This window comes from Sinohyriopsis cumingii, chromosome 7 (genome assembly GCF_028554795.1).
Source record: "Sinohyriopsis cumingii isolate HCF-2022 chromosome 7, ASM2855479v2, whole genome shotgun sequence".
NCBI classification, from domain to species: Eukaryota; Metazoa; Mollusca; class Bivalvia; order Unionida; family Unionidae; genus Sinohyriopsis; species Sinohyriopsis cumingii.
In genome coordinates, this window is record NC_142967.1 from 59830716 (window position 1) to 59850032 (window position 19317).

The window sequence follows — 19317 nt, forward strand, 5'->3', positions numbered from 1 at the left end:
AGGGATGGGAAATGTTTTTGACAGAAAAGACTAGTACATGTCATGCTGAGAAAAAGGTTTCTTACATCAAAAATAAGCTTATAACAAATGCAAATTTTATTGTTGTGGTTTTGTTTTTGTTTCAAATGTTAAATATATTAACAAGTGAAACTATATTAAAGTGCATTTCATGCTTTTCCTTCACCTAGATTACCATCAAAAGATTTGAAAAGTATCACATGCCATGACTCAACTGATATGATAATTTGCATGCAGTCAAAAATATTTGGAGCATAGCTGTACCTCTCTCTCCATTTCTTGTTTCTGCTGTAGTTTCTCCAATTGTTGAGCCCTTTTAAGTGCTAATTTCTCCTCCACCATCCGCTTCTGCCGCAGCTTGTTCAATGTTAAACTGAAAAAGTTGTTGACATATTAAAAAACATGATCTTAACTAATTTACAATATTTTCATTTCGTTAAAGTAACTACTCAACTAAACAATTCCCTCATCATGTAGCCTATGACTACAGTGGTCTCCTTCTTATGAGGTCACCACATTTATGATATAAAAATGGCTTAAAATGTGGAGTGGCTGTCAATGTGGTGTACACTGTAGGAAGAGTTGGTCAATGTGGCATATAAACTGTAACTAGTCATAATACCACTCCTTCTATGATTAAAAGATGGCTTTATACAAAGGATGGCCAACAAATGGTGTCATCAAGAGATTCCATATTCCTCATTCCCCGCTTATGTAAGAATCCTATGGTCTAGCACTGTCAGTTTATGTACTACTTATGTAAGATCCCATGGTCTAGCACTGTCAGTTTATATAATACTTATGTAAGAACCCTATGGTCTAACACTGTTTTTGTACTACTTATCTAAGAACCCTATGGTGTAACACTGTCAGTTTATGTACTACTTATGTAAGAACCCTATGGTCTGACACTGTCAGTTTATAAAATACTTGTGTAAGAACCCTATGGTCCAGCACTGTCAGTTTATATAATACTTGTGTAAGAACCCTATGGTCCAGCACTGTCAGTTTATATAATGCTTATATAAGAACTCTATGGTCTAATGATGTCAGTTTATAAAATACTTATGTAAGAACCCTATGGTCTAACACTGTCAGTTTATAAAATACTTACGCAAGAATCCTATGGTGTAACACTGTCAGTTTATGTACTACTTAATTAAGAACCCTATGGTCTAACACTGTCAGTTTATATGATACATGTGTAAGAACCCTATGGTCTAACACTGTCAGTTAATGTACTACTTATTTAAGAACTCTGTGGTCTAACATACTACTTATGGTCTAGCACTGACAGTTTATGTACTACTTATCTAAGAGCCCTATGGTCTAGCACTGTCAGTTTATGTACTACTTATCTAAGAGCCCTATGGTCTAGCACTGTCAGTTTATCTACTACTTATGTAAGAACCCATGGTCTAGCACTGTCAGTTTATGTACTACTTATCTAAGAACCCTATGGTCTAGCACGGTCAGTTTATCTACTACTTATGTAAGAACCCATGGTCTAGCACTGTCAGTTTATGTACTAATTATCTAAAAACCCTATGGTCTAGCACTGTCAGTTTATGTACTACTTATCTAAGAGCCCTATGGTCTAGCACTGTCAGTTTATCTACTACTTATGTAAGAACCCATGGTCTAGCACTGTCAGTGTATGTACTACTTATCTAAGAACCCTATGGTCTAGCACGGTCAGTTTATCTACTACTTATGTAAGAACCCATGGTCTAGCACTGTCAGTTTATGTACTAATTATCTAAAAACCCTATGGTCTAGCACTGACAGTTTATGTACTACTTATCTAAGAGGGGGCCCCGAGTGGTCTAAAGCGCTCTCTGTTATGGATCACTGCCATCTCACTTCTGTCTGCGTGGGTTCGAGTCTAGGATTCGGCTAATGTGGGTATGTGAGAAAGCTTGCCAGTAGCTTCTTGTGGGTCGGTGGTTCTTCCCGGGGTTTTCCTGGGTTCTTCCTCCACCATTAATACTGGCCGCCATGCATAGCCTATCATGTGCTGAAAAATGGCTTTAAACCCCACAGCAACAACAACAACAACTTATCTAAGAACCCTATGGTCTAACACTGTCAGTTTATGAACTACTTATCTAAGAACCCTATGGTCTAACACTGTCAGTTTATGTACTACTTATGTAAGTACCCTATGGTCTAACACTGTCAGTTTATATAATACTTATGTAAGAACCCATGGTCTAGCACTGTCAGTTTATATAATACTTATGTATGAATCCTATGTAGCAGGTTGCATAATACTTATGCTTCATGTACCAAGTTTGTTTGAAATAACTGGAACAGTCTGCAGGGTAAAATATGCTCCAGAAACAAAAGTGTTTAGACAGATGAACAAAAGCTCTACCCTCTGTATTACATACCAGAAGATATTAGCCCTACTTCAATAAAGAATGATGTGATCTACTTTCAAGTGTCGGGTTCTTTTAGGTAAGATGGAAGCATCATAAGAGGAGAATCGATGTATTAAAATAGTGTATAAAATTGATCTTCATAAAAAAGGCAACAACAGATTTAACTACTTGACAATTTTAGTCCTTAAAAGTAATACCTGCATTGCAAAACTCATACAGTGATTAGCTTTAAAGACCTAATCATCATTATAAACATAGAAATGGTATCTACCTGTTCTCAAGTTGGACCATATGTTTTTCATGTTCCTTAAGGATCCTGTCCCTGTCCTCATCAGACATTGTGACCTGGCTGTTGATCAGCTTTCTGAAACATCAAAAGAGGAAATGCAATAACAAAGCAGTTTTAGGCATCAGTAGTATGAAACAGTATCATTACTGATTCTCTATACTGCTCTGAAGACATTAAAGACCATTTTTTCAAGTATTAACCATATCTCCTCATAAGAGAAGTCCAACTGCAAACTCCACAGACCCAGATCTGCCATCATATAATGTGCCAGCAGATCTGGTTCAGTGCAGTTTGTTAGGATTAATCAGTGGAACAAAAACATAGACCCTGATCTGCAGGTGCATTATGATACAGCAGATCAGGATCTTAGTTGTTTGCAATTTGACATGACAGGCGAGCACATAGTATGATCAATTCATGTTATTTTCTTCTTGTCTAGAAATGAACAAGTAAGAAATGTGGATATTCATGACATGACTTAATACAGCTGATGAGCTGTTAGATCCGGACATTTCTAACAACGCTTTATTTTAAGCTATATTTTATGCAGATCAACATGTACAAATAAAACTCACGTCATCAATCTAACATGATTTTATTCAAACCTGTTAATGATCTCAGCATTTTAACTGCTGCCAGAGGCTGACTAAGCTTCTTCCAGGGGATGGGCTATATACATCAAATGACATCCTTACGAAGTATAATTAGCAAATAACTGGCTCATAGGAAGACCACCAGTTGTGATTAAATAGCAGTCTCTTAAAGGAGTAATGCTCCACTGGGTGAAAGAATTTCCAGGAAGTTAAGATAAGACCATTTCTTACTTTTAATTGCTGAGTACTGCAACCATTTCTGACATTATTAAGTGATTACATAATTTTCAAATTAGCTGCTGTGGTGGACATAATGGATGTCAGACTGGCACCATTTTCATTTTGGCCAAGTATCAGTAGAAGTCTTTTCATGAGACCTCATGCCAGCATGACTATCCATTCAGGGGAAGTAGAGATAGCAAGATTTTCAAGACCACTATCATGGCAGCCATATTGGATGTACAACTGGCATCATTTTCATTTAGATCCAATTAGGTATCATATGAAGTCTACTGGTGAAAAACCCAAGTTGATATTGCCATCTATATGGGATTTATGATCATCTAGACACCCCCATCATTGCCATATATAAAGTTAGTTTACATCATTTTCATTTTGGGTACACTAGACACTGTAAGAATTCTTCTGATGAAAATCCTATATCAAAATGACTTTCCATTCAAGAGTAGTAGCAATATCAAGAGCTTCAAGTGACCATATTGGATGTCAGATCAGCTCCATCTTATTTAGGACCAGCAAGACATTATAAGAAATCTTCTGGTGAAAATGTTGATGAGAACTGGTTTTGGAGGAATAACAATAACAAGATTTCAAGAAGGCAGACATGGTGGTCACAATGGATATCAGATTCACACCATTTCCATTTAGCATCAACATGTTATCATAAGAAGTCTGCTAGTAAAATATAATGTCAACATTACCAATATCATGGCAAAGTAACCCTAACAAGCTTTTCATGATGGTCATTGTGTGGCCATACTGCAGTTCACAGAGGCACTAAACATCATAAAAAGTTTTCAGTGAAAACTCCATGCTAATGTGACCATTCATTCAAGAGAAGCAGTGATAACAATATCTTCAAGATGGCCACTGCGACAGCCATATTGGATGTCCAATTAGGACCAGTTTCGTTCAGAAGAAACTAGACATAGTACAAAGCCATGTAGCATAAACCCCATATTGATATGACTATCCATTCATAAGGAATAGTGATAACAAGAATTTCAGAATGGCTGCTGTATTGGATATGTGACAGGAACCATTTTCATTCAGCACCAACTAGACATCATAAGAAGTCTTCTGGTGAAAACAACATATTAATATGACTTTTTGTTCAGAAGTAGTAGTGATAACAAGATTTTCAATATGCTGCTGTGGTAGCCATCTTGGACCTCAAACTGGCACAACTTTTATTTAGAACAAACTGGACACCACAAGTCTCTAATTGGCAATAACTAGATTTTCAAGATGGCCACTGTGGTGGCCATATTGGATATTCGAGCAACACGATTTCCATCTAGGATTAACTAGACCTCGGGATGAATGTGTGTGTAAATTTCCATCACAACCCTCAAAGCAATTTTCAAGAAAGCTGTACCATCTGATGGATGGATGATGGGCAAAAGACCATCCCATAAGCTCTTCTAGTCAATGACCAGCAGAACTAAAAACATGTTGATCTGGTTTTGCAAGGACATTATCATTGACGTAAGTACTAATAACACTTCTTCCATTTCCAGACAATATAACAAGAGGTCCAACTGGACCTGATATCACTTACAAAGTTTACATCTGCCTAATAGACAAATCAAAGAGTGAACTGGCTACAAAATATGAATCAGTTTGATGGTTTGTCCAATGCTGCTGATGTTATGAAAAAACTTTTTTTAAAAAAATATTTTCATCCATATTTGATGGCATATCAACATCATGTGTCACATATTGAAAGGCCTATATGTCAGGATGCTTCCTCTTAGAATTGGTCAAATTCTTTATGGCAATTATTTAATAAAAAGTTTTTAAAATATTTTTCCATATTTAGCAATGACCACCATATATGATGGAAGATTGGTGTAATTTCTAAAAATCTGAAAGGCCTGCAAGCTAGGATGCTGTCAAAGTTTTGTCAATATTGTTAAACCACTATTAAGATAAAGTTATTAAAAGTTTTCTATTTTTAATAACAGCAAGTAAATTTGATGGTAACATGTATAAACTTAAAACCCTGCATGCCAAGGTATGTTCTTTCAAATTTGGTCAAACTATGTTGAGTCATTTTCAAGAAGTCACTCAAAGGATACTCTATTGTTTAGCAAAGTGGCTATATTTAATGGCAAACCAGCATCATTTGTATAAATTTGAAAGCTCTTCATGCCAGAATCTTTATTTGGCAAAGATTGTCAAATTTCCATTAATAGTTTCTAAGACGTCAATTCAAGTTGGGTTTTTTTAATATTTTTTAGTAATGATGGCCATATGTGATGGTGGACTGGTGTTATTCAAACAAATCTGAAAGACCTTCATATAATTATGATGCTTTACATTAAGTTTGGACAAATGCTGTCACATGATCTGATGTTTTTATATTTTTAGCAACAACAGCCATATTTAATTTCAGATCAGTATCATTTGTAAAAGAAAACTGAAAGCTATCTATGCCAGTGTACTTTGTGTCAAATTTGGTCAAAATCTTTTGAGCGATTTTTGAGAAAAGGAACAGCTGAATGGCATCATTTAAACAAGTTCTGACTTTCCAGCAACCCTTTGTGAAAAAGTAAGAATAAAGTAGAGTTTACTTTTTACAGTAAAGTAATAAATAAGTTGGGCAATTATATGTTACTGCATTTGTATGGATAAATATGAAACGAGTTGATATTTTCCAATACAAATGCAGTAAACTTTGTATTATATGCTCATTTTCTTATTATAACAAAGGCTTAATTATATAAACAAAAATACACTACAAGAAACAAAGTAAATGAATTTATGCCGTATTCCAAACTAAATACACAAATGCAGATTCATCAGTACACAACAACATTATTTTTGCGCACATAACTCTGCCCAGATAAATTTGAACTTAGTCACACGCTAGACATCACTTTCGAAAGAAAATGTTATTTTAGTCTACTTAAAATTGTGAATGAATGCGCACTGCAACAACTTTTCCTTTTGGTCTAGAATGAATAAATTTTGGTATTTTTGTCGATTCTTTGAATTTTTTGTGATTATGGACTGGATTTATCTGTGTCAATTCTACATGAAGTACATCTGATTTCAGCAACAATGGAGCAACATGCTGACATCTACAAGTGTGTTTCTGTTCTGTCATTGAATGTTTGAAATCATAATGTGAAGTCTTTCAATTGCAATTATCAAAAGACGCTATGGAATATAATGTTTATTTTATTTTGAGTGCAGTAAGGAGGATGTAATTGCACTTGGAATATAGTCAAAATTACAGTACAATTTCTAAATGTGTAATCAAGGTTGAGAACCCATGACATGGCTCATGTAATTCAGATATGCAGAACTAAGAAAGTACATCTTGAGGAAATTCAGGATGTAAAACTAAGTATATTTTTTGTCATTCTTATTACCAGCTAAAGAAGTCAGTTTATGCCTTGTCATTTGCATGTTATTTGTAGGGACCCAGCAATTTTATGACCTGTCTGGTGTCTATCGCTAACCTAAATCCGAAACATTGCATCAAAAAAGTTAATGCAGAATGTGGCAAAGCAGCTGGCAAGTGGCAGTCCATGAAACATCTTCTTTACTTCATTCAGAAATAAATTTAATCAACCAAAATGTAAAGCATCTATTATGTGAATGTACATGATTTGTTTACAATGTAGTTCCTAATACACTACTGGGCACATGTGTCATGCACATGAGTGCAATATGAGAAGCACATGAATGCAATATCATAAAATACTGCACAATTCTGATAACGTAAAGTTAACGGAGAAAAAAATGAGCATATAATAAACAGGAATATTTTATGAAGTAAAAAAGTAGGAACATATGCAAATTATCTATATTTTAAACCACAGACCTAACAACTCTGTCCTCATAGTCTCTCAGCTGCTGCTGTTCTACTTTCTCTGCCTCCTTCCTCTGGTTCCAGCTCTCACGATTCTTGGCAAGTTTCTCCTATAATGGATGATATAGATTATTATACTAGATCTGCTTATATGTGATATATTCAGAACTTTTCATAAAGTAGACCTAGATCTATCAACACATAATACACCAGTAGTTCAGACTCTAAGCTTTTCATTCTATGCATGAGTCTATTCCAAGAGCATAAATTCTGATCTTCTGGCATAATGTGTCCCAGCACATTCTGAGTCTATGCCATTCAAGCTTGTTACACATGATAACTAGACAATAATGGCAACAATTCTAAGATGCACTCACTGGACTGCAATTATCTTTCAACTACATGACAAAATGGTTTAGATGAATCTAGACTTTTCTTTATTTAATCATTTCCTCCTCTTGATTCTTTCTTACACCATGTGATTACTCTGACCCATATCTCACACAAAACTTAAGGTTGCTTCACATACCTTAGGAAAATGGAAACAGGAAATACTCTAAGGTAAGGGAAGGTAACTTTCTCTTCCTCTTACCTATTCATATAACATACTTTTATCAGGTAACATATATGAAAAATAATGCAATGTTTAGAGCAAAATATGTTTCATCAATAGTATATACCCAAATATAATCCAGGGCACACCCTCCCAAGCCATCAGTGCAGTTACATGTCTGGAAACATGTGCACATATGCTACAATAGTAACTGACAACTGAAGAAATCAGTCACCAATCCCTCTATCCAATGGGAGACCACTTTAGTCTTACTTCCAGCTTGGCAAGCTGACAACCTTTTAGCACTTCTGTTGTTAAAACATACCAGAAGATGTATCAGATGTCTATTTTAGCTTTGGAGAGCTTGATATGCAAGGTAATGGATGTACTCCTAATGTATTATGACTGGGAAATTAATCTGAAAAGGAAACTGAAGAGCTTAGGTGGACCCAGAGTTTAGTAACCTTGGAAAAACCTTGCCCTACCTCAAAATGGACCATCTGAAGTTGTCGATTCTTATCTTGTCCAGCTCTCAGCTCTCTGAGTTCTTTATCATGCTGCTTCAACAGTCTCTGCACACCATCAAGAGTCTTCTCTGAAACAGAGAGCATAGATTTGGTATCTCTTCACCTCAGTTCAGGTTTACAAATAAAAAGGGAATAAAAATAGGTTACAATTGTCATTAACCATGTAATTGAGAATGCCACTCCTGGGGTTCCATAGGTGATTAATTTCAATTTTGTTGCTTAACAAAATGGTGCAAAATATTGTTTATAAAAAGTTCATGGAGGCTCAGTTCTGAACCAGTGTAATAGAGCAGTAATAGTCAAGTAGTAACCATTTGAGTTAAAAGGTCAAATTCTTATTTCTTTTGCAGTGGTAAATTCTCAGATTACTTAAAAGAGAATGGTGGTGTGATACAGATTGATTTTTATTTTTCTATATTTGGAAACAACATTGCCAAATGATGAGCAAATCAATTCTGTTTGACTGTTGAAACAAAAGTACAATAAAATAAAATGGAGTTTTATTAAGTACACACTAATATCTCATTTTAATTTGATAAAAACTAGTCAAGCTTTGAGTTCAACACTTTTTTTTATCTGTTATCAAAAAATGCAAATTAATGTGCTTTACCACAAACTTGGTATACAGACGAAGTCTGCCTTAAGATTGGCCTGTGATTTAAAGCAATTACAAGTAAGTTTCTAATTAATCTGTGGGAACAGTTAGCAATTATAAAAAGGAATCAAGATATTCAAGTCCTTTTTTCCAGAGCACACAAGGTTATAACCCTACTCTTCAGCATTCAACATTCAGACCGACAGTCTTAGCTGTAGAGTGGAGCTGAAATATGTGTAGCCTTTTTCATTTGTCAACAGACTGTTAGTCATAGCTGTGGTATGGTGTGAAAGATGTATTGTCTCATTCAACTGTCAGCACAATGTCAGTCATAACTGTGGAGTGGAGCTGAAATATGTATAGCCTTCAACTGTCACCAGATGGTAAGTCATAGCTGTGGAGTGGAGATGAAATATGTAGTTTCATTTAATGGTCAGTACATTGTGAGTTGCAACTGTGGACTGGAGCTGAAACATGTGTTGTCTCATTTATCAGTCAGCAAACTGTCACTTGTACCTATGGAGTGGAGCCAATATATGTGAAGTCTCATTTAAATGTCAGTAGAATTTAGTCATAGCTGTGGATGTGCATTCAACTGTCAGTCATAGCTGTGAATGTACATTCATCTGTCAGTCATAACTGTGGATGTGCATTCAACTGTCAGTCAAAGCTGTGCATGTGCATTCAACTGTCAGTCATAGATGTAAATGTGCATTCAACTGTCTGTCATAGATGCTGATGTGTGTTCAACTGTCAGTCATAGTCATGGATGTGCATTTAACTGTCAGTCATAGTTGCACATATGCATTGAACTTTCAGTCATAACTGTGGATGTGCATTCAACTGTCAGTCATAGCCATGGTTGTACATTCAACTGTCAGTCATAGCTGTGGATGTGCATTCAACTATGTCATAGCCGTAAATGTGCATTCAACTGTCAGTCATAAATGCTGATGTACATTCAACTGTCAGTCATAGCTGTAAATGTGCATTCAACTGTCAGTTATAGCTGTGGATGTGCATTCAACTGTCAGTCATAGCTGTGGTTGTGCACTCAACTGTCAGTCATAGATGTTGATGTGCATTCAACTGCCAGTCATAGCTGTGGACAGTGCATTCAACTGTCAGTCACAGCTGTGGCTGTACATTCAACTGTCAGTCATAGCTGTGCATGTGCATTCAACTGTCAATCAAAGCTCTGGATGTGCATTCAACTGTTAGCTGTGGAGTAGAGCTAACATATGAGTTGTCTCATTTAAGCATCAGCAAACATCAATCTCAGCTGTGCAGATCAATAGACTGTGACACTTAATCAGAATAGAAAGGGGCAAAGACTGTTAGCTCTTTTTGCCAATATATTCCATAACCATTCATGTCTTTAACTGACATGCTTACATTTTAATGCACATGAACAAATAGAGTCAACTGACTGATGACATGGATGTTCCATTTTTGGACAGAAGATTTAGAAGGGATAAAAAAGGATTAACACTTATCAATAATTACCTGACTCTCATTGTGCACAGACTTCGGGGAGGTATGCCTGTCTGCTTGAATGAAATTACACCACAGACTACATACAACATGAAAAATGCCTTGCAGAAAATTTGTTTAACTCTGTTAGACAAGCTGTCAATTCATGGCAATCAGGATAAAGTTACTGCAAAGAGAGTCATTCACCATGTAAAAAGCATACAACAAGCAGCCTAAGTGGGCCAGAGATCTCCCACATGTCCGATGTAGGCCTACAGTATTTGCACAACCTCCAATTTGTAAGTATCCTCTTCCCCTACCAATTTTACAAATAAAAGGCACCAAGGATATAAAAAATGAGTAATACTTAGCCTCTCATTCCTCAATATATAATTTCTAACTTGGTTGTCATCAGGGGGTCCAAACACTGTCAAAATGTTGACATTTCAAATCAAATTAGAGTTTCTTTGATAACAAGGTTTCCATATATGCATGGGCAAGACTATGTTTTCAAGCAACAGATGTGATGTACTGCACTGTCTTTGATAATCTCAATAATTCTGTAAATTTTGGAGATACATCTCTTTGAACACATGCAAGAGTTCTTTCTTTTAGTTGTTCAGTTTGGGTTAGAAATATTAGAACTAGGCATTGCAAATGTTTTTACTGAAATGGACTGTTCATGAAACCAGAAAAAGAAAGTGAGCAAACTGTCTGCTTGTTTACATTGAAAGCTTCCGTTTTGGTTTGAAATGCCAATAAGTTGACAGTGTTAGGGACCCCCTGGTGAACATGAGTTTAGAAATGAAAAATTTATTGATAACATGGCTAAGTTTTGTGTATCTTTTTTATGCTTAATGCTTTTCATTTAAATGGGAGGGTGTGTGCATACTATAATAAACAAATGGGAGGGTGTGTGAATACTATAATAAACAAATGGGAGGGTGTGTGAATACTATAATAAACAAATGGGAGGGTGTGTGAATACTATAATAAACAAATGGGAGGGTGTGTGAATACTATGATAAACAAATGCATCAACAACTGACCAAACAATATTTAGCCAGCTAACAACAAGTCTGGCTGATTGAAACCCACATTACCTTATTAACATGCACACACCTGGCCAGCTATACAATTTGCCTGATATTTTGCTGATATAAAGCTACACAGCATGTTTCATCAAATTCTGTTGATGATTAAAGCCACATGTGCCTTCACAAGGTCACCAATCAGCAATTTAAGCCTCATGTGCATTCACAAGGTCACCAATCAGCAATTTGAGCCTCATGTGCATTCATAAGGTCACCAATCAGCAATTTAAGCCTCATGTGCATTCACAAGGTCACCAATCAGTAATTTGAGCCTCATGTGCATTCCCAAGGTCACCAATCAGCAATTTAAACCTCATGTACATTCACAAGGTCACCAATCAGCAATTTGAGTCTCATGTGCATTCACAAGATCACCAATCAGCAATTTATGCCTCATGTGCATTCACAAGGTCACCAATCAGCAATTTGAGCCTCATGTGCATTCAGAAGGTCACCAATCAGCAATTTAAGCCTCATGTGCATTCACAAGGTCACCAATCAGCAATTTAAGCCACATGTGTATTCACAAGGTCACCAATCAGCAATTAAAGCCTCATGTGCATTCACAAGGTCACCAATCAGCAATTTAAACCTCATGTGCATTCACAAGGTCACCAATCAGTTCAATATTGCCTCATTGATATATACAGGTCTTGATGGCTATTGAGTGCATGAAAGATCTTGTTGATACAGAGCTAAATATTATGTTCCATCAAAATCTGAGCATAAATATAGTCTCTCAAGATCAACAAATTAAAGCCTATACCACTTCATTAACATGTACTCACCTCATTAATATGTACTCACCTCATTAATATGCACTCACATCATTAATATGCATAGATTTTGAATGTAATCAAACATATCTTTTGTTCATATTAAAGTACATTCCAAATGTTATCAAACTCTATTAATAAATAAAACATCAAGTACATCCACAAGATCAGAGCCAGACCATCCCTTTAAAATGAAAATTTGGATGATTACTTAACATTTCGCCTGAGTTCTTGTTGCAATAAGGCTAAATTCAAAATTTCACACAAATCTGCTCATAAACAATTCTACAGATCATCCACAAAAAAAATACTGACAAATAAATGATGCAAAAAACTCATAAAGCCATGACAAATTCTTTGTGTCTGGTGGGCTGAAAGTGGTTTCACTCATATAAGAGCTTGCATTGGAGGGAAGTTTTTAAAAAAGTGAAGAGGGTTTGGATATGAAGCTTGTTTACTAAATATTTAATCGACCATAATTAGTAAAATACCTTTTCAAAGGCAAGTAAGTTTTCTTTCTGATGCCAACGAGAATAATTTCAAAAGAAGAGGCAGACATAGGCCTGAGACTGCTCACCGGGCTGATGTCATCCTAACAGTAAAATGAATGAGAAGTTGACTAAGAGATCTGGGTCAGTCCAATACTTCTGTTGAAAATATGATGTCATCCTAACAGTAAAATGAATGAGAAGTTGACTAAGAGAACTGGGTCAGTACAATACTTCTGTTGAAAATTTCCTCCAAAACATTTGACTGCATATGCCATAAAAACAACTGTTCCAACATGGTATAATTGTCCAATACTAAAAAGCCTCAAACAAATTATTTTGTGTCAAAGTTGGGCAAGTATGTTCAGCAGGTTTATTTCAGATAAACTTGTGTAAATGTTTTTCTACTTTTAGTTGCTGATTGGAATCACTTGTTAGAGTTAGAAATCTCTTTATGCCAAGATAATTTCTGTTGATTTGGTCAATATCAGTTGAGTGGCTTTTGAAAAGACAGCAGTAAAATGTTAATCTATATTTAGTATTGGTGGCCATATTGATGATGGTTCAGCATCATTGGTGTAAATCAGAGAGGTCTTCATGCTAGATGCTTTCTATCAAGATTTGTCAACTTCTATTCTTGAAAAGCTGTTTACAACTTTTTATATTTGTAGTAATTGCAGTGATATTTGATAGTGGATCAACATCATTTGTACAGACCTTAAGAGACTTCATGACTGGCTGTTTCAGTCAAACATGATAAAATTCTGTTTTGGAAAAGAAGTCATGTAAATTCTTCCGCTGTTAAAATTGGTGGATACATTTGATGGGGTATTGGCATTAGTTGTGCACAAATTGAAAGGTTTACATGTCAAGATGTTTCTGCCAAATTTGATCAAACTGTGATCAGTGTTTATTTTATAGATGAAATCATTTAAATCTTTTCATTCCATGGAATGATGGTTCTATAATGAAGGGTACTGTTTACAGGAAATACTTGCAGAACAACAGAACTATTGTTAAACACAGTAATATCTGAATTAAGTGTGAACTAATGCTGTAGATACATGCTTTTCAAACACTTTAACAAAGCAATCTTAAATTCTTGATTCTGTGACCATTGCCATTGTCACCACTGCCACTGTTGTCATAACAATGATTCCTATGCCATGCCATTCATAGGTCAGACACTCAGTTATCACCACTACCACTATTATCAGAAAACAGATACCTATGCCTCACCAATCACAGGGCAGTCACTGCCACTGTTATAAAAACATAGACACCTATGCCATACTATTCACAGGCCAATCAATGCCCATGTCACCAAAACATAGACACCTATGCTTCACTATCCACAGGCCAATCAATGCCCATGTCACCAAAACATAGACACCTATGCTTCACTATTCACAGGCCAATCAATGCCCATGTCACCAAAACATAGTCACCTATGCTTCACTATTCACAGGCCAATCAATGTCCATGCCACCAAAACATAGACACCTATGCCGTTGGTATCAACATTCTGTTACTACAAATGGTCTGACAGTTACAGGTCACATAAGGTCAGCTCCAGGCTCTCACTCAGTTGTAACCCTATATGCCTTATGATAACACTAGCATGAGAAACTAGTGTGCATAGGTATTCTCTGTTTGGAGTCAGCTGAACCAAGCCATTAAAGTAGTTAGACCAAACCATGTTTTGTGTTATTTAATAACATGGTGTCAGAAGTGAAAATTCTGGAATAAGTTGGATTTATACCATTAAGAAGTATGTCTCCATAACAATACTAAAATCTGGATGCACAAGTTTATGTGTTAATTGTGACATCATGGAAAAACTCAATAAGCCACCTGAAACTGACTTTAATTCCCACCATCTAGCAGAAACTTGGAGGAGGTGGAAGCAGACAATGCAGGTTTACTTAGATGTTGCACTTACAGATAAGGAAGACAAAGAAAAATTTAGTGCTTTCCTATATATTATTGGTCAGGATGGTAGAGACATTTACAACACATTTACATTTGAGGCCAGTGAAGCTGAAAACATTAAAGTAGAAAGGCACAGATTAAATACAAGAATCCAACAAAAGAATGAAACCATTGACCAATATGTAACAAAACTTAAATTGATTGCAAAGAACTGTAATTTGAAAATCTACAGAATGAAATGACTAGAGATAGAATTGTCTGTGGGACTAATTTTGAAAAAGTAAAAGAAAGACTTTTACGAGATCAAATGACATTACAAAAAGCTATCTGCAGAGCAGACAAAGAATCCAAAAAGCAGATTCAAAGTTTGCAAGATGAAGCAACTGCATCAGAAGTTCATGGTGTGAAAATGAAGAAAAAAGAAAAAAACAGCACAACCAAAGAAACGGAAATGTTATATATGAAATCACACTCCAGATTAATCAACTGTGGTAAATGAGGCAAATTGCATGCAGTAGGTAGGTGTCCAGCGTATGGAAAAATATGCTACAGGTGTCAAAAACAGGATCATTTTCGGAAATGCTGCAAGACAAAATGGGTGCATGGCATGCAAGAATACTCAAGTGAAGAGGAAGAAACATCTTTTGTAGGAACAGTGACAAAGACAAACACTGAAATCAGTAACAAAGAATGCAATGTCACTCTGACTCTTCATGGTACTTATGTCATATATAAAATTGATACTGGCTCGCAAGTAAACATCATTCCAAATCATATTTTTGAAACAACAAACACTGACAATGTTGAAGTAAAACCAACCAAGACCTGTCTCACAAGCTACTCGGGTGAAAAACTAATTGTTATAGGCAAATGCAAATTAAACTGCATGAATCAAGAACTTGATTTTTATATCACAAAAACAAGCAAACCGCCTATTCTTGGGTTCAAAGCATCTCAGGATTTGCATTTAATACAAGTAGTTTGCAATGTTCACAGGAATAAAGAGAATCATATCGTGAGGAAATTTCCCAGTGTGTTCAAAGGTCTAGGATGTCTGAAACAGAAATATCATATCGCAATTGACAAAAGCGTGAAACCTGTCATTAATCCACCCAGGAAGGTTCCTACAGCTTTACGAGAACCACTTAAATCAACTTTGGAAGAGATGGAACGGAAAAATGCAATACGTAAAATAGATGAACCAACAGAATGGGTCAGTTCATTAGTAGTTGTTGAAAAACCCAAGTCAGGAAAACTATGAATTTGTTCAGATCCGAGAAACCTGAATCAAGCTATCAAACGAGAGCATTATCAACTTCCTATAATTGAAGATATAACCACAAGGATGGCTGGAGCTATGGTTTTCTCCATACTAGATGCCAATCATGGCTACTGGCAAAAAAATCTGGATGAGGAAAGCCAGTTATTGACAACATTTAACACCCCATTTGGTAGATATTGCTACCTGAGAATGCCTTTTGGTATTAAATCTACTCAAGAAGTGTTCCGGAAACATGTGGCACAGTAATTTGAGGACCTGCCTTGGGTGGAGACTGAAACAGATGACTTAACTGTATGGGGAACTTCAAAGGAAGATCATGATGGAAAACTGAAAAATATTTTAAAGAGATGCCAGGAAATAAATCTGACACTGAATTTGGAAAAAATGCCAATTTGGACTAACAGAAATGTGCTACATGGGACACATGTTGACATCATCAGGTACTAAACCTGACCCAAAAAAAGTAATAGCAATCACAGAAATGCCCGCTCCGATGGACAAGAAAGAAATTGAAAGAATACTGGGTCTAGTCGACTACCTAGCAAAATTTATCCCAAATATGTCTACAGTGAATGAGCCAATCAGAGCACTTTTGAAAAGTGAAACTGATTTTGTTTGGGAAGCTGCACAGAAACATGCATATGAAGTGATCAAACAGATTCTAATCAAAGAACCATTGTTGAAATACTTCGATGTTAAGAAGCCTGTCGTTGTTAGTTGTGATGCATCAAAATCAGGACTTGGAGCAGTGTTGATACAGTCAGGCAAACCCATAGCATATGCATTAAAGTTTTTGACAGATGCAGAAACAAGGTATGCACACATCGAGAAAGAACTGCTTGCTGTGTTATTTGGTCTTGAAAGATTTCATCAGTATACTTATGGTCGTCAAGTACAAGTTGAAACAGATCATAAACCTCTGAAATTGATCCTCAAGAAACCTCTATCTGCCGCACCGCCTAGATTTCAGAGAATGCTTTTAAGACTGCAAAAGTACAGTTTTTGACTTAACATATTGTCCAGGAAAAGAGTTAATTGTAGTAGATACATTGTCAAGAGCATACAGACAGATGGACACATCTGAGATGAACATGGATAGTGAAACTGAGTGCTATGTGCACATGATCATGTCAAATATACAGATTGCAGATACACACTTAGAAGCAATAAAGAATTGGACTAAACGTGATAACAAAATGACCAAATTACAAGAAATGATTCAAAAGGGCTGGCCAAATGATAAACATCTCGTACCTTTTGAAAGCAGAAATTTCTGGAACTGCAGGGATGAACTTTCAGAAATGGACAGATTAGTTCTAAAAGGAGAGAAGATTGTAATACCAGATGCTCTTCAGAAAGAAATGCTAAAAGAGTTGCACTAAAGTCATATGGGCATTGAGAAAACAAAGCAAAGAGCAAGAGACATTATGTATTGGCCTGGCATGAATGCACAAATTGCAGACACAGTATCGAATGGTTCTACTTGCCAGGAATACATAAAGTCAAATAAAAAAGAACCATTGTCATCTACACAACCTACTGCACCATGGGAAATGGTTGGAACAGATTTATTTATGTGGAATAATTACAACTATGTCTTGATAGTAGACTACTGATCCAGATATTCTGAAGTTGCCAAGTTAGAAAATACATGATCAAGCACAGTAATCACACACACAAAGTCAGTTTTTGCAAGACATGGAATAACACGAGAAGTAAACAGTGATAATGAACCACATTTCTCCTCAAAAGAATATGGTCAGTTTGCAAAACCTGGGGATTCAAACACACTGTCAAGTCCCAAGTATCCACAGTCTAATGGTTTAGTAGAAAGAACCGTTCAAACTGTCGATGGAATTTTCAATAAGGCGAAGAGAGATGGAAAAGATCCATATTCATTGATATTGGAGTATCGAAATACACCAATTGATGACATTGGATGTCCAGCACAAATACTGACGAGTCGAAGACTTCGATCGACTATACCCACTACCAATATACAGCTATGTTCACAAGTTATAAAAGAAAGAAACCTAAAGTGGAAACTGGGTGAAAAGAAAAATCAGCAAAAGAAACAGTATGACAGAACAGATAAAGAGCTTCCAAATCTGACTTCTGGAGACAAAGTTAGAATCAGAAGACAAGATCTTTGGGAACCAGCTGTAGTCGTCAGAAAAAGTAGCACTCCAAGGCTGCATGATGTGAAAACAAACACAGGATTGTGCTATATACAGGAGAAACCGAAGACGTCTGAGATATATGATAGATACGAAGATACTAAAAAGGAGGTCACTGAACTGAATGACAAGATGCCATTAGTCATCAATGGGCCAAACCAGACAGGAGAGATTCGAACAAGGAGTGGATGTCTAATAAAAAAGACTGCAAGATACAGAGATTTTGTTACATGGACTCGATAAATTTTCTCAGTTACAAAAACTGTGTCTTATGAATATTAGAAACTGGAAGTGTTTAAGAACATATTAATACATCTGTTATATCACATCAGTTTATATGCAGTGATAACAACTGGATTGAAGAACAAAATATTAGGACTATAGATTTAAGTGACAATGCCAATATATCACCATGTATTTGTTTTCATGAGTGTCAGAATGACTGTGAGTGTCATAGGGCTCAAACTTAATTTTAACTACATTTAGTATAACTTTTACAACTCAAACATAACAAGTGGTACCTTTGATCACCATTCACAGGCCAGACAAATATCAAGGAATCAGGATAATCAAGATATTTCTCATGAATGATGCTCTTACCATCATTTGGCAACTTTTCCCGAAGTCTAGTCTCTGCCTTTTTCAGCTCATCTTCAGTTTGTGTTTCAATTTCCTTCCGAAGAATCATCAATTCCTGTGCATGTTCCTCATCCAGTTCATTCTCTATATTATTCTTCTCTACACGCTGCTGTGACAAAATCTTCAATCTTTCCTCGGCATAGAATAACGGGTCTGCAACAACATGCATAAAAACCTAAATTCTGATGTATCATAATTATAATTATCAAATGTATACATTATTGGATGAGCTCAGGGAACCAATTAAATTACTCAGCTAATTGACATACTAAAGTGCTGACAAGAAAAATATTTATAGAGTGGACCCAAAAACAAATGCTACAACAAACTGTATCACAGATCCTAATTGGACATCACTGATCTGACATCACATAATGCACCTACAGGTTATAGTCTATGCTGTTTTATTAAAATCATCATTAGAATCAATAGAA

General features: G+C 35.9%; 1 protein-coding gene across 1 annotated transcript in view; it reads right to left on the reverse strand.

Moving 5' to 3' along the window:
* Positions 1 to 19317, reverse strand: part of LOC149795347 (limbin-like) — a 125207-nt gene that overhangs the window by 48487 nt on the left and 57403 nt on the right. Inside the window, exons 16-20 of the mRNA XM_089965122.1 lie at positions 18845 to 19036; positions 8386 to 8495; positions 7360 to 7457; positions 2674 to 2766; positions 283 to 391 (exon numbers count right to left, since the gene is read on the reverse strand). Of these exons, the coding sequence (XP_089821248.1) occupies positions 283 to 391; positions 2674 to 2766; positions 7360 to 7457; positions 8386 to 8495; positions 18845 to 19036 (602 nt within the window). The remainder of the gene's footprint in view (positions 1 to 282; positions 392 to 2673; positions 2767 to 7359; positions 7458 to 8385; positions 8496 to 18844; positions 19037 to 19317) is intronic.